General features: G+C 37.9%; 1 protein-coding gene across 4 annotated transcripts in view; it reads right to left on the bottom strand.

The window, feature by feature from the left end:
• BTBD8 (BTB domain containing 8) overlaps positions 1 to 25,805 on the bottom strand; it is a 35,582-nt gene extending 9,777 nt beyond the window's left edge. The window contains exons 1-12 of one of the 4 annotated variants that reach the window (XM_048067105.2): positions 25,501 to 25,805; positions 25,236 to 25,412; positions 16,888 to 17,159; positions 15,870 to 15,987; positions 13,415 to 13,504; positions 11,143 to 11,223; positions 9,852 to 9,948; positions 9,111 to 9,199; positions 8,791 to 8,893; positions 4,312 to 4,494; positions 3,405 to 3,542; positions 2,251 to 2,380 (exon numbers count right to left, since the gene is read on the bottom strand). In XM_048067105.2, coding sequence (XP_047923062.1) covers positions 2,251 to 2,380; positions 3,405 to 3,542; positions 4,312 to 4,494; positions 8,791 to 8,893; positions 9,111 to 9,199; positions 9,852 to 9,948; positions 11,143 to 11,223; positions 13,415 to 13,504; positions 15,870 to 15,987; positions 16,888 to 17,159; positions 25,236 to 25,412; positions 25,501 to 25,610 — 1,588 coding nt within the window. In that variant the 5' untranslated portion in view covers positions 25,611 to 25,805. The remainder of the gene's footprint in view (positions 1 to 2,250; positions 2,381 to 3,404; positions 3,543 to 4,311; positions 4,495 to 8,790; positions 8,894 to 9,110; positions 9,200 to 9,851; positions 9,949 to 11,142; positions 11,224 to 13,414; positions 13,505 to 15,869; positions 15,988 to 16,887; positions 17,160 to 25,235; positions 25,413 to 25,500) is intronic. The other 3 variants (XM_048067107.2, XM_067001586.1, XM_048067106.2) reach the window with 3 other exon arrangements.
• Between the last annotated feature and the right edge of the window lie 135 nt (positions 25,806 to 25,940).

Genomic DNA, 25,940 nt, shown 5'->3' with positions numbered 1-25,940 from the left:
GAGACTTTGGAAAGTGTATACAAAAATTTACAAAAAAGACAGACCTTCAGATTTAGAGTACTAATGACTTTAATGTGACATACTGTAATTTATAGATTAAGTATTTGTAATATTTAAACAGGAGATTGATTACAGAAAGGTAAATTAAATTAGTTTTCAAACATGGTAAAGTCAAAATATCTAAATGTACTGAGCAGTGCCTCTTTAGACAGCATGCAGCTTAACATCATGAGAGTTATCCCTGTGATTGTCATGTGAAATTTTCAGGCAGTGAATGCCTCTTTTTTTTTTTTTTTTTTTTTTGACCGTTCTACACTGGGAGAGAAGCATTTTTCAATAAAGCTTTTGAATTAATTGTGCTTGTAGAATATAAAAAAGATATTTATAGACACTATACAGAACCAGAATCAATAAGGTTTCCTTTTTTTTTAATTAATGTTTCAGCTGAAAAAGAGGTTTTACAAAAAACGTAGTTAAAATTAAGCATTCAGTTCCTCTTGTTCTGACATAGTATTTGTACATATATAAAAATGTAAATATGTATCCATTTATAACAATGAAACAAAAAATCTGCTGAATTCTTATTGAAGATAATTTTTTTTTTATATTTCTGCAAAAATCAAACAAGAAAAGATATACTGAAAATGGCACACCAGGGACCTATCCCTTTTTCCAGGGATGACTCTGCACAATAATACATACTAAGATAAAAGCCATTTAAACTTGAGCCTAAGAAAACACATGACATGTTGTGATTGAAAAAAAAAAAAAAAAACCACACCAAAAAGCCACACCATATCATTTCTTCTTTTGGCATTTTTCCTCTTCTGTTACAGTGTTCCAATTCTAGATAGGCTAAATCTCTAAAAGATGTCGTTCCCTCCCCCCTCCCCCAAAATCTTTTAAGATGAAAGTTGATTTAAATTATCTAAGGCAAATTTCACCTGAAGATTAAAATTTGTCTACCAATATTGTGTGATTGCTTTGCCTGTAATTAAAAACAGATAATGCATGGGAACATTTCAGATTGGTTGTTTACAAATAAACTGTATGCTAGCTCTGAGTTAGGGTTAATTTAGAGAAAAACAAAACAATGTCTGTCAAGATGGAGTTTGGACAACTAAGGCACACCTCAGTCTTAAGTATTTCTTTTTGTATTGAAAGCACTGGTGCAAAACAGCCCAAACATTATGTACAATAAGGACACAAGCATACTAAAAACACCTCCCCAACAAACAAACAAAAATCCTCTGGTTTCTGAAGCCAGCTCCTTAGCCTCTGAAAAACTTCATAGTCCAGAAAATAATCATAAACCTGTTTCATGCAGGTTTAGCAGCGAGACGTTAGTGGGCTACACCCTTAAATCATGCTTATAAAGACTGACACTGCATCTTTACCTCAGCGTGCAATTCTAGAATAAAATTTTCATCAGCCTACAGGCATGAACAGCTCTATAACTAGCATGGTCTAACCCCTAACGTCCTTAACAGAAAGAACACTGAAACGTTTACCTTCTTTGAGTCAAAATGCTTTCATTTTATACAAGTCTTACACTGTACTGTCACAGTTAATATTCAACCGCAACTCCATCATCAGTTCGCACCCGCAGAATACTTGTGTACTTCAGCACAAAGAAAGGCTCAGAACAAAAACTCCTTTTTGTCGGAAGGGCTGCCTGTCCACATTTTTAGAGCACAGTGCAGCTCCTTAGGGGCTCTCTGCAGTAGCGTACACAGGATCACAATACCAATCAACTGTGAAGTCAAGCTAGCTGCATTTACTCACGGAGCCTGAGATAAGCATTATGCAAGAGACAATATTTATACATTATGTAGAAAATGATAAAGGATAGAAACTGAATTCATAGAATGGGTAATCTGCTTTGTGTAAATTTAATATTTCCACGGTGCCTATCTCCTTAAAAATGAGACAGATAAGGTCTATTAATCCTACTGCAGTATTTTAAATGACTTAGAGTAGCTGTAAACAAGGGGAGAATCAGCATACCCATCTCCGGCTTCTATTACATGCTCTCCTAAAAATAAAAGCAGGGGAGACTTCACAGAAAATTACTTACTGATTTCCATGTTTGAAACTAGCTAAGCATGCATCTATTCTAAAATACCATTTCAGAAACCTACCGCATCACAAACTGTGCTTTAATTTGTATCTGGCTCCACAATACCACCTACATTTTATCTGCTAAACAGATTGCTAAAAAATTTTAATGCCATTTGATGCCAGACATACCTGCTTGTATTTTCTGTTGATGGTCTGGTCTCATCAGCTTCCAGCTTTCTGTGTGACGAACAGCATAAAAAGACTGAACCAGGAAGACCCAGAGCTTATCACGCAGAGCCTGGATCTTGCACGTAAAACCCTGTGTTCAAGTAACAAATCAGCAGCTGGCGAGAGGCAGATTGTCATAGCAACCAGTCATTATTCCTTGCAGAATCTACTTACTCCCTAAGCTAGATCAATGATGTCATCACTTATATTTTATAATGGCCTGGTAGATGGGGATGCTGTTTTTGAAGGATTATTGCCCACCATGGTAATTTTTATAATGCTTTGATACCAAATCACTGCAAGGCATACTAAAGCACTAGAAAACACTGCATTCCTTTTTTTTCCTTCTCCTTTTTCCTGTTTTTTTTAAATGAACCCCTTAATAGCTCTTCACTGTCAGCTGTGTCACAGCAAGGTCAAATACTCTAGGGAAAAATAATGTATCTGATTAAATTTTCATTGCTTTTACCAAGATGATCTACAATAGCACCAGATTGCAGTAATTCATTTTGCATTTATTTTTCATTCTTTGCTTGTAGCATCATTCCAGATTTTAATCAGTATGTCATATTATTCATGAGTTATCCCCAGCATTACAGTCAACCACAGCTTAAATATCTTTATTCATTATTTAGACTGTGGGCATATACATGGTATGTTACATACACACAGACTGACACTTCCCCCCAGTCCAACACACACTCACTAGATTAGGCAGCCCTTGCTTCAGAGGACAGTCTTAAACCCAGATGTAGCTGTGACTTTTAGAAAATGTGGAAGGGGGTTAGCTATATAGAGAAATAGAGAATTAAACTCTCTTCCCCTTTAAGTTTCAGGTAATGAAACATTTTGGTAAGTTTTTCCTCATCACAAATTTAAAGTGATAGTAAAGATCAACAGAGCAAATGGTGCCCATGGGACTTAGTAATACTTTTTTTTTTTTTATGGCCATATATATGGTTTCTCTTTAAAAGAAAAATGTTAATATCCAGTAAACAAATGCCAATGTCTTGGGCACTTCCAACCTGAGCTCAAAGTGCATCACATGATTTGAACCCTCAAGTGAAAAGACTAGAATAGTTTATCCTACAGACACTGCACATGGCAAAACCTACCATCTCCTTCACATTTGCAGAGTCCAGCAATGTATCCACAGCTACAAGAAGAAAGCAGCTATTTTCGTTATTAATACTTTTTTCAATTGCATTAAAGATTAGTTCGAGAAGGTCAGGTTTGCTGCTCATTGCCTGAGCCTGAGGAAACAACAAAAGGCAGCCATTTAAAACAAAAGAGTGCGCACTATGCAAAAGCATTACTGAACAGAAAGGGTCTGCTATCACGCTGGTGCGGGAAGCCTTCCAAAAGCTGAGTATCCATTCCTGTGTATTCCTTTCACACACATCCCACTCCAGGCCTCTAACAAATAATCTTGAGAACTCTTGCTAATCCAAATTTTAGGAATAAACATGCTGTGATGAATTTACAGCCACATCTAACTATAAATTCAAAGACAAAATGTTCTAGCATCTCCATATCTAAAATTCTCTACACATTAAACAAATAAACAAAACTTTTCATTGGAGCAATGAACTCCCTCTATAAACAGGTATTTTCTAACTAGGACTTGCAGCATAGCCAGTAACTTGCAACAAAGATCAGTTGAAGTTTGAGTATACTAATACTTATAATCATTCCTGTAAATACCTGTTGTAATCTGCGGGGCTGAAGATAGGAAAGTTTTTGGGAATTTTATGTACATACTTACTATCTCTTTGCAACATAGAAATTGTCCCACTAAATTCTGTGTGAACACTTGTCTTAGCTGAGGCACATAGCCAAATGCAGTATTAACCCTTAATAATGCTTTATAACATTTAAATTTAATGCTGCCTTTTTTTCCCGTATTACTGTATTTTAAAGCAAAAGTTGAAACTATTGCAGTTATTTAACAGCCTGAACTATCCAAAGCCTGATATGATTCAGTTTACTTGGAAACACAGAGTAACTTGAGGGCACTTTTACCTGCAACAAAGTATGGAAGGCTTCACTTTGTACTACATGTAGGAAGTTTGCCACAATAAATGTTATGCATTCTTCTTGTAGCCTAGATGCCACCGCCACAGCTGCCTCCGTCCACTTCACTTGGGGAAGACTGTTGATCAGCCGGTCACTTTCCATCAAAAGGAAAGCAGCATTCTTGTGGTTCTTAGAAAATAAAAACAGAGATTAGCCTGTTGCCTAAAGAATTGCTGCTTATAAAATAGCTTCTGTTCATTTCCTGAGTACTTATACAAGGATTCAATGATATGTTCATTTCCCTTTTAAAAAATAAATTTGGCTTTTGATAATTCTGAACATTATAGGTACCTTCGAAACTAAAAGAGGAAAAAAAAAATAATCTGTTGCTCTGTTTTGTCTACTGAAGTTAGGCAGTAAAGTTTTCAGTAGCTTTTATTGTATTTTCCAACTGTCATTACATACATACTGCAGTCCTTAAAAAAAATCTCACCTGATACGATATTACTGAACAGAGAAAATCATTCTAGGTCACTGCAAGACATAATAAATTCTTTAATAAAATGCATAAGTGAATATTTTAGGTGATTGTGGATGGTCCAGCATTCGGAATACATAAATATCCAAGCATTTTCATAGCTATGAATCCTTTTGCCTTATTTAATGGAGACATCAAATATCTGTCTTCTCATATGGAGAACTTATCTTCTTTTTTAACTGACATTTCTGTAAGAAGCACAACTGTTATGTTTATAGGTAAATTTGAAAGAAAAGAAAACCAAATTCCTAATATCTACTCCCCTGGTCAATTCTTTTGCTTCTTTCATACCTGTCTAAGCATTTGCATTGCCTCATCAACCCAGTAACCAAGGGCAACTTCTACTGGCTGATATGTGGCTTAAAATGAACTTGCAATTTATTAGGATGGATCCACATTAGGATGGATTGACAGCTCTACTCAACATAATCTAGCAGGTCACTAATAAATGATGTGGTAAGATCAGTAACAGAATCACAGAATCACAGAATCGTCTAGGTTGGAAGAGACCTCCAAGATCACCGAGTCCAACCTGGGACCTAACACTAACAAGTCCTACACTAAACCATATCACTAAGGGCTACATCTAAACGTCTTTTAAAGACCTCCAGGGATGGCGACTCAACCACCTCCCTGGGCAGTCCATTCCAATGCCTAACAACCCTTTCGGTAAAGAAGTTCTTCCTAACGTCCAACCTAAACCTTCCCTGGCGCAACTTTAGCCCATTCCCCCTCGTCCTGTCACCAGGCACGTGGGAGAACAGACCAACCCCCACCTCTCTACAGCCTCCTTTAAGGTACCTATAGAGAGCGATGAGGTCTCCCCTGAGCCTCCTCTTCTCCAGGCTAAACAACCCCAGCTCCCTCAGCCGCTCCTTGTAAGACTTGTTCTGCAGACCCCTCACCAGCTTTGTTGCCCTTCTCTGGACTCTCTCAAGCACCTCCATGTCCTTCTTGTAGCGAGGGGCCCAAAACTGAACACAGTACTCGAGGTGCAGCCTCACCAGAGCCGAGTACAGGGGGACAATCACCTCCCTAGACCTGCTGGCCACACTGCTTCTTATGCAAGCCAGGATGCTGTTGGCCTTCTTGGCCACCTGAGCACACTGCTGGCTCATATTCAGCTGCCTATCAACCAGTACTCCCAGGTCCTTCTCGGCCAGGCAGCTTTCCAACCACTCATCTCCCAGCCTGTAGCTCTGCTTGGGGTTGTTACGCCCCAGATGCAGGACCCGGCACTTGGCCTTGTTGAACTTCATGCAGTTGACCTCAGCCCATCGGTCCAGCCTATCCAGATCAACAGTGGAGAAAGCAACAATTCAGATAAATATTTGACACACACACACAAAAAAAACCCAACACCGTAAATTCAGATTATAACCATGTTTGGCCCATGCAATTAAAAAGCAGTGAGGATTTTCTTCATGCATATTGCAGTTAAAGCATAACATCTGTTATGCTGTTGAACAGCCACTGTTCAACTATGTGTTTTATTATTTTACTCAGCTGCGGGTAAAACAAGTTTGTTTATATGCATTTAAGGTAAATTAAGGATTAAGCATGTGTTTATGGTTTGATCTTGCTCCCACTGGACTCAATTGCAAGCTTTTGAAATTGTCCAGGATTCGCCCCTGCTTGTAAGGCAATAAGCATTCACCCCCTTCAGACACGTCCACTGAAACACAAAATGCTGTCATTGACATCTAATTAAACCAGCCCTTGGCAGGAGGGGCCCTATCTGAGTTTTACTTCTCTTGTTATAATGTTTCTCCTAATCATTCTAAAATGGTGTCCACTTTACTTGCCTATAAAAGTGTAAATCTCTGACATCTCATTGAGACTCGGGGGTAGTACCTGGATGGTGTTTTAAGCTGCACTCCCCTTTTAACATTGCTGTGCTTGTCACTGTGGCTGCCCAGAGATTTTCCAGTCAGCAGTCTCCTTTTCTTTGTCCCTTTTTGTCCTCTAAGGGTTGCCTGTATTTATAAGCTTTGACATTTGCAAGATTGATTAATGGCAGGCTCAAGAGTCATACTGTTTAACTCGGTGTAACTGTTAAAAAGTTCTACAACAGAGAACTTAGAGGATTGCAAAACATAGGGCAGCTCCTGCAAAATTAATGTTAGCCTTCTTGTCTCTCCCTCAAGCAACTTGAAGCATTTTTGCAGATTCTTAGTTTTAAAAATTCCAGTGGGAATTCCACAAGTGGACTGGGTATCTTAAGAGCTCGGAATTAGATGATCACTCATCAGAACTGTTCTGTGGGCAGATGAGGCTTATGCAATTAGAATTGCAATTAGAAAAGTTTTCTAGGCTTCAGTCTATAAAATATTGGTGAGTCTTGCAAAGAGCCACCAACAAAAATGCTAACTCAGTAAAATGGGAACCAAAATACACTTCAGTCTGGACTCCAAAATGTTCTGGAGAGGCTAGATACACAGCTAGAGCAGTACCAAGTGCCACAGGTTCTTTGAAAGCTGGTAGCTTCAAGATAGCTCATGTATTTCAACACAAAATCAGTACCACAAAGCTACACACATATTCTGGGAACAAATGAGTGTACTGATTTCATACAATGGCAAAACACTCCTACTATCTTAAAAGCCATAGCTACTATATTCTGTTAAAAGTTGATGCATGCTGGTAGAAGGACTGGTTATTATAGCTGTGGATACTCACAAGCTTCTCCTGGTACAGCCACATAGATCTGAAATCTCTTGTTTTTCAGGCCTTCACCTGAATACAGACTAGCAGCCACTGCTTACAGCTGACCTACTGGCCTCAGCACTTGATGGGGTAAGTACTCTCTTGATAAATCATCCAGAAAGGCCCCAATAAGCCTTCACAGCACTTTCAGCAAGGGGCAGTTCTTGGACAGAATTATTTTACAGTACATCTCTTGAGCTAAGGGGTATGTTTGTCAGACATACCTAAGCTAGTTACCTTGGATAAGAGTAACAAGACACAAGAACAACTTCAGCATGAGATACACAAGCATTCTGGAGACCGTATATACTCAGCTGTCTAGTGTATGCTAGAACAAAAATTGTCCTGTGAACATTAGCTGAGCTAGTTAGATTAAACTTTGTGCATGCCAATCCACATTAGTTGTATTTATATATACACACACATACAGTTATGCCTGACAACAGCTGTCCAGATTTATCTTTAGCTCCTTTACCTGCTCTTTATATTTCTACAGCAATTCACTCTATTTCTAGGCTAATTACTGGGCCAAATTCCTGTTAAAATAACTGATTTGAACTAGATCTGTTAAGTCAGCACTGACGATAGTTTTATACACAAAGACAATTATAAAATATTTACATTTAGGCAGATCAAAATTGGAACAATGTAAATACATGCTACAAACAATGAATTCTGAACTGTGAGGGGACCAATTCAGTACTGTCACCCGTGAAGTTGAAGATATGTATACTATACTGTTACTTTCTTTTTGAACGATAGCTGGCATTTAAACGGATGGTTTGTTATCACTGATAGCCAGTGATCACCTGAAGTCTGGGAAAAAGGAAGGTATTATTTTCCAAATTAAAACATAGGCAAAGAGGAGTAGACAACCACAAACAATGCGTGCCGCTACCTAACATAAAATTTGATATAGCAATTTGCTGCTCCTCACTCTCTGAATATGTAATGAATGCTGTGCTGTGATGTCAGAGCTGTGTTTCATAAACTCCTTTTGTATTATTATGCTGGACTTCCATGTGATTTTCACTAGACTGTGTTCCATGAAGCATAGCAACTACATCTGCACATCAAAATCTGTTTCTTAAATTGTTATTTTAATGGGAACTTTTATGAAGTATGTATGTACTACAGATCTAAAATACTGCTGTTATTATTTCTTAAATTGCACTCTACAGCTAAATAAGCAAAAAATTTACACCACTGTTTTTATATAAAATACACTATATACTACTTACCAAAGACTTAATCAACGTAACAAGACAGTTGTTCTGAAGTTCAGGAGGTAAACTGGCAAAGCTTCTCTCTGACAAGCATTTTGCAAAATGTTTTCCCACCCATCTGTTGAAAAAAAAAAAAAGAGTCTTAAATAAGAAAGATGAAAAATGTTCCATCTTCACTTGCTAGTGTATGTGATCCCTGTAACGTATTGTGAGGAAAAATGTTTTAAACGTGAACTGTTAATGTCAAAATAAACCCAATCTCTCAAGGGAAAATCATTTGAACAGAAAGTAGAGAAATGAAAAACATAAACCATAACTTAATTTGTTTTACTTACTTCATGCAGGCAGCATATAGGCTTTCCACTCCCAGTGAATGAGCAATAGCCATGCATTCTAGTACAGGTTGCTGTTTTCCAGGAATAGGCTGGAATTGTTATAAAATCACCACAATTATTACACATTCTGAGATGGAGAAACTGTACAGAAGTACCAAATCTACAGTTCAAACAGAGCTACTGTTAGCCGCCACAGTATTTAAGTTTGATTGCCTTAATATGGAATAGGGAAGTCATCTGTTTCCTCACAGGTCAACAAAGTAGCATTCAGCTTAATGAGCCTAATGCGTAAAAATGCTTGTCTCCAAGCTGTTGCTTGTTTTTAAACTATTTTTTATTGGAGAGAAATAGATTTGAACTATATGCCCATGAAATCTGTTACGCACATATATAGTATTTCCATATTCCTACTTCTGTTAAGAACAATTACATATGCCATGGAATGTATTAAGTTATACTCAGTGTAATTTAATATGTTTAGTTCATGGGATGGAATGCTGCTTTTCATCAGTTGTGGTTTACAAGTTTCTATAAATAGGTGGATGATACCACAGGCCTTACTCCCATCATCAGTGCTACTGAATTTAACAGATTTACACATATGAATAGGTTCTGCTGACTTAAGGTAACCCTTGGACCACATGGTTATTAAGTATCTCATCAATATGATCTGTAAGTAATAGAATCAAAATTCTTTCTCTAGGCTTTACAATTCACAAAGTAGCATGAGAACTGACATACCTTTTGGAAAAAATTGCAGTAATCTCTCTTCAAAATGTAGATAGCTACTTCTTTCAACCCATCTAGCCCATACATATCTGCAATGCCCAACATGCGACTAAAGAGAAAGCAGAAACAATAGAAATTAAAAATCATTTTGATATATACATTTTGCTTACAATTTACACACTATTTTCACCTCTTTATTCAGTCAGAAGTTACTGCAGAAAAACAGATTGATAACCAAATGTGAAACTTGCCAAAGAGTAATCTTCAAACAGAAGCATGTACAGACCTAAAAATAATCTCGCAGCCACTGAGAGTGGTACCACATTTCCATATAAAAGTAAGGCTCAACTACTGGCTGAGTTTAAAAGACTCTCAGTTCCTCTATTTAAGAGTAACAAGTAGAAAAGATATTTGTGCCAGTGGAGTTTTGGCATTCTGTAATTTGTCCAAGGGTTACATAAAATGTTAGCAATGACAGAGTATCTGAGAACTGTGCCCCTTTCATATACTAGAAAGCACAGTGAGCAAACTATTAATAATTTATATAGAAAAAAAGGTATTGATTATTATCTAAATTCATTATATAAAAGTTGACATTGGGGAGCACATTGTAAACAGTTCCACATTTTAAATCTACATGTAAACTTTGACCAACAATTTCTAGCACTGAGAAGCTGTAGTTTTTCAACGTAGTTTTTCAGATGTATTTTTTTTTTTTGGCAGAGTTCAAAAGCTAGTGTATGAATTATTTCAGAAGACAATTCAAACATTTTAGATCTTATTTCACTAATACAGGATTATTGTACAATAGCAACATAAAACTGGGATTAAAAACTTTAACAGAATAAAATGCCAGCAATTACATTAGTTGCTATATATATCATCGTTTATGGATCTAAGACTAATTACTTAGCCTTTGCATCAAATGCTTGTTTCAAAATACATTCCAAATAATAACTCTTACATATTTTACATGCTGTGGATGTTGTTCTGAAAGCTAAAAGGAACGTACAAGCAAAATGTACATTATTATGGTATAAAACTCCCTCATGTTTTTCACTGTCCTCATTAATATTCCAAAAGCGTCTGGCCTATCTTTTCCAGTAGCTGCTGAATAAACAGTATTTCTTCAACAGCTCTATTTTTGGATTTTCCTCAAGTATGTTTAGGTGTAATGATCATTATATTTGACATCTTTGTCTTATTTATATTCTACAAGACATTTTTTCCTTTAGACTCTTAACTGAGAAAAATATAGAACAAGCACGAACTGCAATTAAAAGTAATAAAAGTTGACTTATACCCAACATCAACTTCATCTGGGAAGTCCAGAATAGCTCCATATATAAAATGCAAGATGACACTCATTTCTATATGGTTTATGCTGAAAAAAAAGTAAGAAAAAAAATACAAATAGAGACAAGTTCAGAACAAGTACCACATTTGTTAGCCAAAATACATTAATCAGAATACATCATCCAGCCTTACCAATGGAAGGTAATGACCTGATAATCCTAAAGATCACTGCAATGTAAAATTATCTGAATTATCAACATTTTGGCTGAACTTTGTTACTCAGTAGTCTTGCTGAAATTTTGCAGTACTTTAAATCTTTGAAATTAGTCATAAGAAGACTATTACCATCTACTAGTAAGATTTGATGTAATTACCTAAATATCTAGATTACTTATGCTGATAATATGCAGAAAGGATTTTAAAAACAAATCTTCTCTAAGCCCTTTACTACTAGTAAGTCAATTACTAAGTCTGTATTTCAAAATTGTTTTATAATATTTTTAATTCATTACTTTTACAAATCTATTTAAGCTTTTCCTGCAATAAAAATAGATTTAGTAGTTTTATGACAATGCTAGGTAGGAATGTTGCATTTCAGAATATTTAGAAAAATTCTTTATGGCTAGATTCAGATAAAGAAATCTGGAAGTCCTTCACAGAGCTGCATTTGCATCCTTCCATCCTCCCAGCACCATTATGGGGAAAGGCACGGAATGTCTATTTTAAATGGTGTACACAATCTCCTGAAAAATACATTGATCTACTTACGTACGTACAACTCCATGTGCAATTTTTAGAGCCCACAAGGGCTATGTACAGAAGTAGAAATTAGGCATGCAGATTGAGTTGAGTTAAAACATTAGACATGTTTAAGCAACAGACATTGATGAATAAAAACAAAAGAAAAAAATTGTTGCAACATACTAAGAAGCAAAACCAACACAGTTATCTCTCTCTCTTAGCACATGATAGCCATAAAATCAGTAAGAAATTTTCCTCAGTCTTGACAGCTGTTTTCTTATGAAGAATTTTCATTATTTCAGAACATGCCATGTGTACTTTATTTATAAATGTTTAAAAAGACAGCACGGAAATCTGTACCTAGCAGAAAAATGAATCAGAAAAGGTAAAATAAATTGACATGATTCTTAATACCAGAAATTATGAGACAATGGCAATGAGAACATACTAATAAAAAGATTAAGTACCTCTCAGGAGAAATTCTTTACTGAAAAATAAGGATTAAAGTTTCTTAACCAGAAATTAACATATAAAGATATCAATTGCAGTGAGAGAATTGTAAGTACTAGAGCAATTGTTGACGAACAGCCTCTAAAGCATTCTAAGTACAGTATAAAAGCCAAACAATCAAGTAAAAATGTATTGTTTTTATGAGCATTAAAGTTATAACCAAACGAACAGATAACCTGCCTGATTTTGCAGCAGTATTATTGCACAGACAGAAAATTAAAATGATGAAAATACAAGAAAGCATCGCTTGGTGAAGCGATTTTATATTAACACAAACTAATTATACTTTGCAGCACTGTAAGGTACACAGTTCTTTCTGAAGAAAGCTGAGTGAGCCAACACCACGCTTAAATTAAAAAAGCTAACATGTAGAAGTAGCACTATTAGTTTGCTTTTAAAGGTAATTTAAACTATTGCAAATGTTTTTTCTGATACTAAAAAGAACTAACATGGCAGTACCTGGGTTATCTACAAAGTCTTAACTATTTATCCTGTGCTGACTGCTCTGTTATTTTCAGCACTTACAAAGAAAGCCATTGTGAACAAGCACACTAGTCAAAATTATCTTAGTGTATGATCCTGAATTATCATTATTAAACTATATAGGAAATATAATTGTTTATTTGTCTTTACATCAATAAAAGTACTGTACAAATAATTATGAAAATGTATTACACTTCATCCATTTCTGATGCTTTTCATGACGTCTACAACTTGAAGTCAGGAGAAGAGGTGTTAAATAGACTGTAAATACTAAGATATACTCTCCAGAAAAAAAAAAAGGATTAGTACCCTTTTGTTGATGATAAAGACTTCTTCCCTGAGCCATCTGACAGCATTAACGAATATATTACATACACTGTTTCATACTGAAGTCAAAACGGTAGTCAGGAAATGTATCAGGCTGAACAAAAATGTCAAGGCAGATTAATCTCCACTGCTCTATACACAGCACACTTGCTGCATATTTGCAGTGATTTTAAATCGCCTACCTTTGCTCCTGCACAACTTGCAAAGACAACACTTACCCTTGAAGAGTGATGTGCTCTTGGGAGCTTTCAGCCCAACTTCCACTCAGCATAGCAGCAAAGTAACGAGATCTGGCACATAAAATGGCCCTGAGAGAGAAAAAGTAAACATTATTCCACTAGATACAAATATTTATTATGAGACTCTGATAACATTGACTTAAATCTTTGCCCTTTACGCATTAAGGTGTCACCTGTATACTGCATGCCTTTTCTTCCAGTATGTTTGAAATTTTAAAATATGCTAAAGAAAAAACAAAAGCAGTACTCCAAATTTTTCTCAGCTACAGCTTTTTTCTAGTATGACTTTGACATTCACATAAAGGAAATCTATTGTCACAAGCATTTTCCTTTTATATAACATGAAATTGCAAGTGTATTTCTTCTGTTTTATTTACCAAGTAACAGTAAATTACCTTGTTTTCACAGCACCATTTAGGCCAAATAGTTATATCCTGAACCTCTGTATCAATTTCTCTTTATACTGCAAAATGTCTATTTATTAAAATGAAAAGAGAAGTATAAAGCTTCTCTTACTCAAAATTGGCTGGCTACCTACCAGCACATACTAAAAGTCAAACAAACTTAATAACAACATAATCCAACAACTTGATGTGCGTTTCCAGCACTATTTGAGAAGAGCTATCAGTCCTGTTTAGACTTACTGTCCTGTATTTTATATTCAAAAAGCCTAACTTCATAATAAAGGGGCTCATCCAATTTCCTTCTACTTCCTTCAAAGACAATAAAAAAACCAACCCTTGAAATTGAAAAAAAAACAACCCTTGAAACCCCGTGAAATTCAAAAATACATACCATACTATCTTGTTTTTGAAAGTTAGAACACAGTACCATAGGGATGTTTGTCATTCTATTCCAAATAATTTTTAGTAATAAACAGGGCTCAATCAACTACAAAGACATAGTTAAGTGGTTATTTCCAAGATTTGTTTTAAATTAGATGGCTACTTAGCAAAATATTGACAAATACGTATTACCTAAATATATGGCATTGATAAAAATTTAACTTATGAAATATATCAAGATATCACATGAACTTGAAGTAAATTTATCTGCGCTTTCCTGCTGTCATGGTTTGTGCCACAAGTTTATTACTGAACAAGTTGTGTTGCTACACGGAACTGTAATGATACAGCACAGCACCAGTAAGACAAAACTTGGCACCTCACTCAGAGCACTGCTCCTTACACTGTGCAAAGTCTACTGGAAGGTCATCAGACTTCATGAGAAAGTAAAGAATATGGAGATGACTGCGTGGGGGAGGGTGGGAGCTTAAACTGTCTCCAGTCTTAGAATTAAAAAACAACAACAACAACAAAAAAACAAACAAACAAAAACAACAACAAACTTCAAAATAGATCATACTGGTGCTTTCGCAATTATACCCAAAATTAGCTTTCCGTTATTCACTCCTACCATTCATATGTTGTGGTGTTAAAACAAGCAACTTTTGTGCCTGTTTTAGAACTTCCTTGTTTCCTCTATGATTTACTGCCATATTTTTTTTCTGGTTAGACTACATACATTGCTCCAGGCAGTAAGTGGCCTAAATTAAAGAAGCTCTGACAATGGAATACTTTGTCAAGTTTTCTTTTGCAATGAAATATTTGTTTCTCAAAGTTTCAGCTCTAAGAACATGCCTTCTTATAGTGTAGACCAGAATTAAAACCATGCCTAACTACACTCCATTCCTAACTACACTCCATTCTGGGAGTCTAAAATATAACAGAATTAATTATTTAAAAACAAACAAAAAAAAACCAAAAACCATAAAACACCACCATCACCACTGTTAAGATACTTCTTCTGTAAAGATATTTATGATGCCAGTAATACAACACCCCACACTGGTTTTGTGTTGAGAAAATACTAAAAATAGTGGAGGTTTTTGATCATTTCTCTGTTATTTATATACATAAAGTAAACAAAATACAGGCTCTCCAGTTTGCTACTTCAAATTCAAACATTAAATGCAAACAGACTGATACCAAATGTACAGGGAAGACAAGAGTGATACTGCCCCTATAATTTGCTTTCCCGACCTACAGAAGTCCAATGAGCCAAAGTTGTTAAATGGTCTTGGACTTTACACCCAATAAAGACTGATGACTTCCTGAAGACAGCTCAACAGTCTTTACATCCGCATGACTTAAGTAATCAAAGTAAAATCAGATTGTGATGCACAGATTCTGAAAAGCAGAAAAAAATGAAGTAATTTCAACTCCAGAAGACTTCTACCTGTATGGTAATTTTATTCAGCACTAGTAGCCGAATAAAATAGCTGAAGTTTATGAATAGATTTTTCATTTTCTTCAGAGAGTACAGACGAATTTTAAGAAGTTAGCAAAGAAAGCCTACCTAGTATTTATACAAGACAATATACTCATTATATGAGTTTACAATGGCAATCTTAGAAGAAAAGTTGTTTATATACCTGTGAGCTTGAAAGTTGTGGCCTTCTACGCAAATATTAATATCTGGACAACAATGCTTCTTGTAGAGCTTCACTAAGTCTTCTCCTAACACAGATGCAGCTTCTAGCTTGGAATCACCTGGAGGTGGGGAGAAGTGGCTATTTTCACTCGTTCAGTGTATACTAGACTATTGTTAGGATACAATTGGAAGTATTAGTGAGAAAAAGATTTACATGGTGTCAGATTCTAACATTGCACATTCAAGGTAGATTTTTCCTTGCAAGGTTTTTCAGACCCGGCAATGGAACATGTGTTTTACTTGTCATTGTAAGCAGAGATTCAGGGAAATAACCAGTGCTTCACATTTGATATCTACAGCATAAGAGTGTTACAGGGACTGTTTTGTAAGATTATGTACCCAGTTCATTTCTTCTGCTAAGATCTGGTACTTCAGTGTTCAAGAAAAGTTGACTTTGAAGAAGGGTAGGATCATGTAGTGCTACCAGATTAGTTGCTTGATCCTACCCTAACGTCACAGCTGCAGCAGCCAACACCTCTAGTGTGGATGCAGTCGTGTGTTTCCTGGAGTTACAGACTTAGTTCACAGTTGTAGTAGGAAAGGCTCCGAAAGATTCCATATTCGTCACGAAATAAAGCACAGTGGAACTTGTATAATTTGCTAGAAAAGGAAAGGAATGGAGAGATTGTGTTCTGTGCAAGTCCCACATGCTCAGGACTCAAGTTTGCTGCATTACAGAGAAAAGACAGGACGCAATGACGACGTACACGCCCAATGCCTGGCATGTCCTTTCAGATTTCTGCTAGACATTGGTAGGGAACTGTTCCTGCCAAACTTCTCCAGCAATTCATTTTTTCAAAGTGTGAGAGACCGAGGTATAGCAAAGAATATCCATGTAGGTTGTTATAACAATAGCTTTAACCTCTTCCCTCATTTTTACATCTGTATAAATCTTTGGATAATTATTTAAAAGGAAAAAACAAACAACAATAAAACTAAGAAAAATATACCAAACCTACCTGCCATGGCTTTGTTGCTTTCTGCATCAATGGCTACTTCTGAAATTTCCTCTTCAATACAAGATACATAAGCAACTTCTTCCTGCACAGCTCCACCTGGAGCATTCTGTTCAGCTGCTGTGCTTTCGTCATCTCCAAGACAATTTACATCTGTTTGAGTGTTCTGAAGAGCAGCAATGTTGTTTTCTTGCATTAATTTGGGTTCCAGTACTTTTTTCATCATAGCCAGTTCCTCTGATTCTTGAAGATTTTTATCAGATGAATATACAAGCCTAGAAGATGACACTGAGTTTACTCATGTAATGTTTTAATTGACCAACACAAAAGGTCTAAAATGACATGTATTTTATCTGATGAAGTTCATGAACAGAAAAAAGCTGGACAGTACAGCACTTAATCATTGAAACAACACCTCTCTCTGAAAACAAATGCATTTCTGTAATGCTTCAAAAAGCATAAACAGGCATTACAAATAAAATGTATTGCCAGGTTACAGGGAACAAAGGTTTATCCCCATCAACTTTTTCAATTAACAAAATTTTCATCTGCTCTTCATACCTCATCTACTATAATCATCACCTACTACAGGCAAAAGCAGAAGCAAATTGTGTTAGTAATAATAGATCACTGATTTTATAAATCTTAGCATGACTAAGAAAAGGCATTTGATATTTGATTGTCCTTTGTAAATCAATTTAAAAAATCAAAATATAAAGACCTTCTAACATCAAGGCTACAGGTACAGAACCATAGCAAGTTTTAGAGATATATGTTTTAATTTCAGAGGAAGTGCTTGAAAGCATGAAAATGTTATCAGTTCAGATTACCCGAAGGATTTTACTTTGCCCATACAGTAATTCCAGCTTCTCACTTTCCCATCTGTTTTACCAGCTTATTTTTGGCTCAAGATCTAGAACGGCTAACAAAGCCTGCAGTCTGTGATTGCAGAGATCTCATATTTATGAAAAGATGCTCTTCTTCAGCAACTTAATGGAGCTTTAAAAAGTCAGTGTGAACAGATAACATGTTTTATCAGTGGTTTCATACCAGACAGATGAAGTTAGCACAGTTTAACAGAAGGGCTACAGTTACTTTGGATTCAGTAGATATATACTTGCAGATCTGCCTCTAACTACTCATTCCATGGCAAAGACGATTTATTGTTTATACTGGGAACAGTAATTTGAAGATGCTGTTTGAACACTGCTGTAAAGGGGCAGAGGAGAGATAAAGAGAAATCAAGAAATCATCTTCTTCTGTAATTCCTGTATTTAAAGGATTGGGTTAGGTAGAACTTTTTTTTTTTTTCTTCATGATACAGCTTCTCATTCTTAACATATTAGGTTAAATTTGTGCCAAAACTTATTTTTTTCACCTTTCTGTTGCTGTTGCATACTTGCCATGTAAGGATGGTACAAATTGGCTTTGAGGGAGAAAGAAAACTGGTTATAATAGATACACTGCTTTGCCATTACAATAATTGTTGTAATGTTCTTGCTTTCTTTCTGCCAGTAATTGAAAAACACACTCATAGGCAATATAATAAGCTAGGCAATAAGGCAAAAACCTCTAGGGAATCCTCAGAGTATTTTCAAATATACATCAGAAACCTCAGGAATGTGATTCTGTTACCAGTAAGCTTAAGTTGATAAAAATGGCAACAGTTAGCACAACAAGGAAGTCTACAAATAAAACAAGTAAACTGATATGCCGTTAAACCAAAACAAGTAACTGATTTCCAGATCTGAAAAATTATTCTGCAATCCACTTCTTTGGTCCTTTGAGTTAAGAAGTACCTTTCCTTACTGTAGGTCACACCCATCGTCTGCAAAACTAACAAAATCCCAAACTGACATGTTCCAAACCACTAGTGACCATGGAGACAACACAAAAAAGCAGAGAGGTGGGAAAAAGGCTTTATTTTAAAAGAAATACAATAGTTAAAATTATGAGAAACCCATTTTTGTTATTTCCAAGAATACGTAGTCACTGGAATTAACACTATCACCACCACACTTTACAGAAACCTGTTAGGACAGCCACTCTTACTGTCCGAGCCTAGTTGTAAACCAGCATGAAACTACACGGGATTTAAATGTTATCCAAATGTTATCCATGTTATCCAAATCTAAAAGCATATTCTCAACTAGTTAGGCAGCAGCCTTTTAAATCCTCCCTACTGCAGATTCTACTTTCTAAGACAGAGTCCTTCACTTAAAGCCCATCTGGAAAAACAGTTACCAGCTTTCTTCTCCTTACCCACATTCTCCTTATTTATATATATGTGTACATATGTATGTACACATACATATGTATACACATATGTATGTACACATACATATTTATATATGAATACACATCATCCATGTCACTAGATAAGTGCTTTTTTCGAGTTCTTAAATGATCAGTGTTTAGACAAACAGGATCTTGTACATGTTGTATATATGCCAAGATTTGTAGAGCATTAGTAAAGAGATGACAAAGGAGGCTTGAACAAGTCATTAATGCTAGGAGAGAGGGGTCATTTTTCTATCTTGATTTTTTTTTCTTAAGTTCAGCTAGCAGTACAAACTGTTAATCCTAAAGTCCATCAGAAAATTCTTGATCAGAAATACTAAAGGTAGCATGAAGCCGTCAGCACAGAAGTCTGACCTGTATGAAAAGAGGTAATTCTGCTGTTTGGCAGCACATCAGTTTAATTGTCCTGGGAAAAAAAAAAAAAAAAGATACTGCAGTAACTTTAGAATAAAGGGACAAAACAAGTAGATGCCCCAAACAGGATACTTACTTGTAATGTGGGGGATAATGCAATAAATGGACACAGATAAAACAAACTATGTTTTTCTTTTATTCCAACTTGTACAGATGTTGTGTGCCATTTTCAGTAGAACTTGGTATAGCACATACTACTAGAACTTCAAGTAGTAGCTAGATTAGCACGAAATATCTTCTGTACCTGTGTAAAATACTGTATCATGCAGTTTTACTCAAACAGTAAAGCTATGTATCATCACAATGAAATGTCAAAATAAACAAGATCTGTTAACTTTTGTTGATAAAATAACACTGAGAAGGTAGGAGATCTCTGAACAGTTTCCTACTCAGGGTTTAATGCATTGAAATCTCCAGCAAACACTTTTGCGCACTGCATTTAACCTTGGAGGGCTTGCTAAAATATTTCAGCAATCTACTATAGCGCTACATCTTTGTGATCATAAGTTAGGCATGTCACATGTTCAACCTCAGCCTACCTGAATCACGTCAAGATTCTTCTGTTTCCCTTTAGATTTGCTAAAAGAACTATCTGCTTGACAGTTCTTAGCTTTTTGTAGCTGAGATGGTTATTTTAATTGAATTGATTTATCGCAACAAGTATTTCAGTAACTTTCTTCTCATGAGATACATCAGCTGCTTCAGTGCCTCGTGCAGATGCCATTTCAATTTTACAGTTCTATATTAAAACTAGTAATTTTAGCAGAAGAAGAATATGGCCTTTAAGCAAGCATTGTCCCAGTGAAAGGTTTCTGCCCATTTCTCATAAATTGATTTTTTCCCTTGTGGGGGACGTGTAGATCCATGGCATTAAAATATTTTATTTTCCAAAGCAAGATACTAATGTCACATCTACTGAATATACTGCTACTTGACAATTTAACTTCTCAGCTTTCCCTAAGAAGTTGAGATTATATGTAAACATGGATCAAAAAAATAATAAAAGAAACTCATTGTTTCTGTGTAGGTGGAAAGGAGGTAAGATTGTCATTATGACTGTCTGACATGCATTGAAAGCCTCTTTTTAGTAAAAGAGGCATGTCAGCATGGTGAAGGTTTTCTTCCCATTCCCCTCCCCCAACACTCACACAACAGGATACAGCATAAAGTCTACAAGCTTCACATAGTATCTTACGTATTTCGTTCCCTCCCACCTTGCTTGCTTTAGCAAAGTTTGATTATTCTTAGTGACTAGCTTAGCTCCTGTTTATAACCACAGCAAACAAACTTTAACTGTGTATTAGCTGTATTTAAAGAACAAATATGCACAAACAAATTGTGTTGTATTTGGTGCAACTGTTTTATGGAAACCTCACATGCAAGAGACGGTCAATCTAAAAATAGAGCTAAACCATCACCTTCTGTGGTGTTGGCTTGAGGTCATGTAATTTTAGCAGGTACCCCCACCTTCTGGCTTGTTTGCTGTTCCCTGCACACAGGAAAGATTCTGACAGACACGACAACAGGGAGATTGCAAGAGGTGTGACTAAGTGACAGATAAAACTGCAACAATGCTATTGGGCATCTGTTGTACTAATTGTAGGTAGTTGTTACAGCCTAAAATTTATTCTATACAGGAAAGGTGAGTCTACAGAAAGATTATTGTCATCACGCTGTCTGGTAGCTCACCTTCAAGAATGTTTTTCTCTGTACTTATACTAGATGTAGCATCCTTCTACTGCCTGATATGCAACTATACAAACATAACAAGGTCAAAGCCTTGGCTGATCTACTTTGAATCAACTGCTGGTGCTGCACATTGATCCCTGTGGCTGTAAACGTCACAATGACAACTGTATTCCTTTGTATTTAATCCATATTTATTGCTTTTTAACTTCATCATCCTGTCATTAGGTCCTCTTCTGGCCTTCCTTAAATCACATCCCTTTAATACAAATATTGGGAGATAATGAGAGTAGTAACTAGACTTTGATTTCTAAAGCTATCTTTTCCAAACTGAAATGCCAGATTGCCATTTTTATTTTATTTATTTATTTAAACCAGTACTGAAACACTGTGACATTATTAAGCCATTCAAAATCTCAAATAAACATAAGTGTATGAATGGAAAAAATACATATTGCACACTTTAAAGTAACACACACCAGTAAAGAAACTTTTCCTCTGGTTATATGATGTAACATGGATATTTGTTATGATATACAATTATCCTCCCCTTTCCTACTCATAACATTTCTAATACTAGTCTAAAACAGCATGCAGATGAATATTTAAAAATACAGTAGTTAAAAATTAAAACACTTACCAAATCAAGACTGCAACTACAGGGAAAAACGTCTAGCTCAGGCACAGAACAGCCTAAACTTCTAACTAGTCTATCAGCTGAGGAGGTGCTCATTTTGAATTTGGGCAGATTTTCCTCAGCTGGATGACAGCAGGCCCTGACATTAATAACATCTTGATGCTCAGTTTCAGACCTGCACTCCAGAGCACAGATCACCAGAATATTTACTGGGGAATACAAACTAAGACAAACAAAAACATTTAAGAAAACAGCCCCCAGCTCCCACATGCCCATAAATATAATTTATACCCCCTTTATTTATTAGAAGCATTCACTTTGCCTTGGTAAAATAGAAACAAACAAACAAACAGAAAAAAAAATCAACTACCCACTAGAACTCTACTGGAAGCCATTCTACCAGTATTTTAGTTAAAGTACCTAAAAGCACGGTGGCATTACAATGAATTGAGATGATTTACAGTTAAGGCTGTAGACTTGCTAAGAAAGCACTGCATAGCCAAGACCAAACGTTCTGTTAATGTGTGCATAGGTAGATGTTTGTGTGTGCATACACACATGTATGTGTGTGCATAGTATATATGTTCCGCATACTCCTGCTTGATGATCTATAGAATTTAATCTCTCATCTAGATCCTATTTGACCATGTAGCATATATATTTTGCATACCTGTGCTTTTCTGCATTTTTAAGTGGTATGAAGTAATAAAATGTAGGTTCCAAACCTATTAAGAAAGAATACTTTCCTTTCTCGTATCTTAGCAATCTCAAGGAACAAATTCCCCTAACATGCTTTAGTTCAACAGACCATCCTCACCACAGCAAGTAGTCAACTCAAAATACGGATTCTATATAACTTCACATACTTTCTTACCCTTCATGGGACAAAGGGTAAAAAGCAGTTTGCCTCTTAGACGGCAAGATATTAATGATCTAATGACATGTGACAAACTGCTGTCCTTCGGGTATGCTAAGTTGTTCGCCTCTCAAGGCAGACTGCAGAACCCTGCTGGAGCAGTAAGCTCGCGACAGTGACGTGCTTGCAGTTGCTGACCTTTTCTGGTTGCGTTTTTGAAGATTTGACAGAAAGCTATTGGAGGGCAGAGTCAATAGTACATTACTGTCATATTGACAAAATGGGGGTTGAGCAGTGTCTGTAGTACGGATTCTGTACTTCTGGTGACCAACAGTTTCTTCCTGGTGTCCTCAGACAGTGAGGTGTAGGGACAGAAACAAACCAGCGCTCAGCTGCCTACCTACTTCATGCTGAGGCTGTGCAGAAAGATCATGAAGTTCACCACATCCTCCTCCCTGCTCAAAAGTGCTCAGAAGTTTGGCAATAGGAGCTGCACAGCCTTCAGCACGCAAGTAACTTGTAACTTATGTCCCTCCTGATTAAGAGGGACAGGGGCCCAAAGGAAGTAAGTCCCGCTGAGGTGCGAGCCGAATATAGCTTGTGGGAAAAAAAATCCCTAAATCCCAAAGGAAAGCTAAAAGAAAAGCTAAATGCAAACAGGAAGTGGGAATGAGATTTTTTCTACAGCTTTGATGAATGCTTCAATACTACACTAGGCTTCCACTTCTGTTTGATAGAAGAACATTATTTATAACCATAAAACCTACAACTTTTGTAGACTACAACTTTCTCTCAGGAGCTCAACTACAAGAATGGGTCTTTATGAAGGTCTTTGTTACAACTCAGCATGGAGATGAAGTAGGCTTGATTCCTCTCAACCTCAAGCTGTAAATCAAGGCATTATTTTGGATTTGCTGAGATCGAAGTCATTTATACCTTAGCTGTAAGTACCATCGCTACAAGCAGAAGTCATCAGTCCAACAACGAAATTAGGCTCTTTTCAACCAGTGCTGCTTCTTTTCCTTGGTCTAAAGCCATTTATGTCCGTCCAACTTCAGTGCTTTCTGTGACACACATTTCCACAGTGTGCTAAGTTAGAGAATTCAAAAGCTGAAGTGGCAAACAGCATTGAAGATGAAGAAGAAACAACCGTCTTGCAAAATGCACTTCATATGTCATTCAGAGTATGTGTGGAGGTTGACTTTAAGGCTAGAAAGGTTTGAGAACTCTTTTCAAAAAAGAGTTTTTAAGAACTAAAAAACATTTATATTTAGATGAACTGTTTTGAATCAAAAGATGTTTTTCAAGACTTAAAAGCATACTTTTTGGAGAACCTGCAATACTCTGGAGATCATTATTTGCCTTTCAGCAAATGCAGACAAAGTTGAAAGCAAATGTTTATGAACTGTAGACATATCAAGTGCTTACCAGTAAGAAAGCAAAGGTATAATATAACAGCAGGTAATGAAATCATTATTCCCAATAATTTCCCAATTTAAAAATTAAAATATATATGTTTTTAATTTGCAGTGTCATGCTTCTGCATGGAAGTCTTCTGTACTGCCACTTACACGAATATGAAGCAAATTAATGAAACTGAACTAAGGATGAATTTAAGAAAAATCTAAAGACAAACCCCGTTTTCTTTCTCGCTGCTTGGCCGATGCTCCTGCTTGAGGCTGTAGTGGGAAACTGACAAACACCCGTTTGTTCATCGGCCTGCCCAACTACAATGACTGTGTTTTAGATGCTGCTCTCAGTGCAAAAAGTATTCTTTCATACTTACTGCAATTTTAATATCCTGAATACGTATTTTAGCCATCTGCTGCCTTTACACCTTTAAGGAAAGGATGGATGACACCAATAGGGAGAGGTCAGCCTATGTTATTTTAGGCATTAAACTCTACAACTGCAACACCTTCCTCTTGCCAACTCTCTAAAGCCTAGAAGCGCACGCGTTTTCTAGGCACATCCTGATGTCTTCTTAAGTCTGACAGTGCCTACGGCTGTGCTCAGTACAGCAGCAGCCAGCACCCCAGAGGTATCTGCCTAGTGTTTAGGCAGCCCCATGAGATGTCCCATCGCTGCGAACAGCTGGCACAGGGGCAGCACACCGACCCTCACACCACTTGCTGCCCCGCCGTGGTACTCCTGGCTCTGGCGTCCCAGCGCGCTGTGCTGGGCCGGGCACCCCTCAGCAGTTCTTCCTTCGCTGTTTCCACCAGGCAGCCCTACTCTCAGCGGTGCCAACAGCCGCAGCCGGTTTAAAGGACACATTCGGGGTTTTTGCAACTTTTCCCCCGGTCCCATTCCGAAGCCCGCCCGCACTTTACAAACCCGTGACGAAGCGGGCAGCTACGGGAGGGCGTCCCGCAGGCTGCTGGGAAGGGGCGAGCCCCCAGCCGGCGTTCCCGCAGGCAGCACGGGGAGCCCGGCCCGCCGCGGCCGCGCACTCACCGCAGGAAGCGCCGGAGCTCGGCCGGTCCCACGCCGCGCAGCCGCAGCGCCTCCCGGGGGCTGCCCAGCGGGGCGAAGAGCCGCGGCGCCCGCGCCAGCAGCACGGCCCGGTGCGCCCGCAGCGCCGCGCCGCCCGCCCGCAGCGTCACGTCGGAGCGCGTCCCCTCCGCCAGCAGCCTGCGGGAGCGCACCCTTGCTGTTAGCAGCGCCGTTAGCAGCGCCGTTACCGTCTTACCGCCGCCACCCCACCTCGCCCCGTGCTCACCTGCCTACGTCCCGCCGCAGCTGCTCGGCCAGCGCCTCCCGCAGCCGCTGCCGCTCCGTCGCTCCCGGGCCGGGGCCCTTCGGCGCGGAGCCGCCGCCGCAACGCGCCATGTGCCGCAGGCGGGGCGGCGATCACGCACGGTGCCTCGGCTGCGCGCCCCGCGCTACTTGCGAAGGCGCAACCGGCCCCGCGCTGCCCGGCGCCGTCAGCCGCGCGGGGAAGCCTAGGGAGCGCCGCACAGCGAACGGGGGAGCCCGTCGCCAACGGGAGGCGGCGGGGCCCGCCTGCCCCCGCCCTCCCCTGAGGCTGGGGCGGGGCGATGCAGAGAGGCGCGGCAGTGCAAAAGGGCGGGGCGATGCAGGAGGAGGCGTGGCCTCGCGGCCCGGCTCCCCCGCCGAGAGCATGAGCACGGCTGCTCAGTGCCCAGGCACCTCGGCTAG

The sequence above is a fragment of the Anser cygnoides genome, chromosome 8 (genome assembly GCF_040182565.1).
Source record: "Anser cygnoides isolate HZ-2024a breed goose chromosome 8, Taihu_goose_T2T_genome, whole genome shotgun sequence".
Lineage (NCBI taxonomy): Eukaryota > Metazoa > Chordata > Aves > Anseriformes > Anatidae > Anser > Anser cygnoides.
Note: the sequence above shows the minus strand (reverse complement) of the source record. Positions and strands in the feature narration are given on the sequence as shown.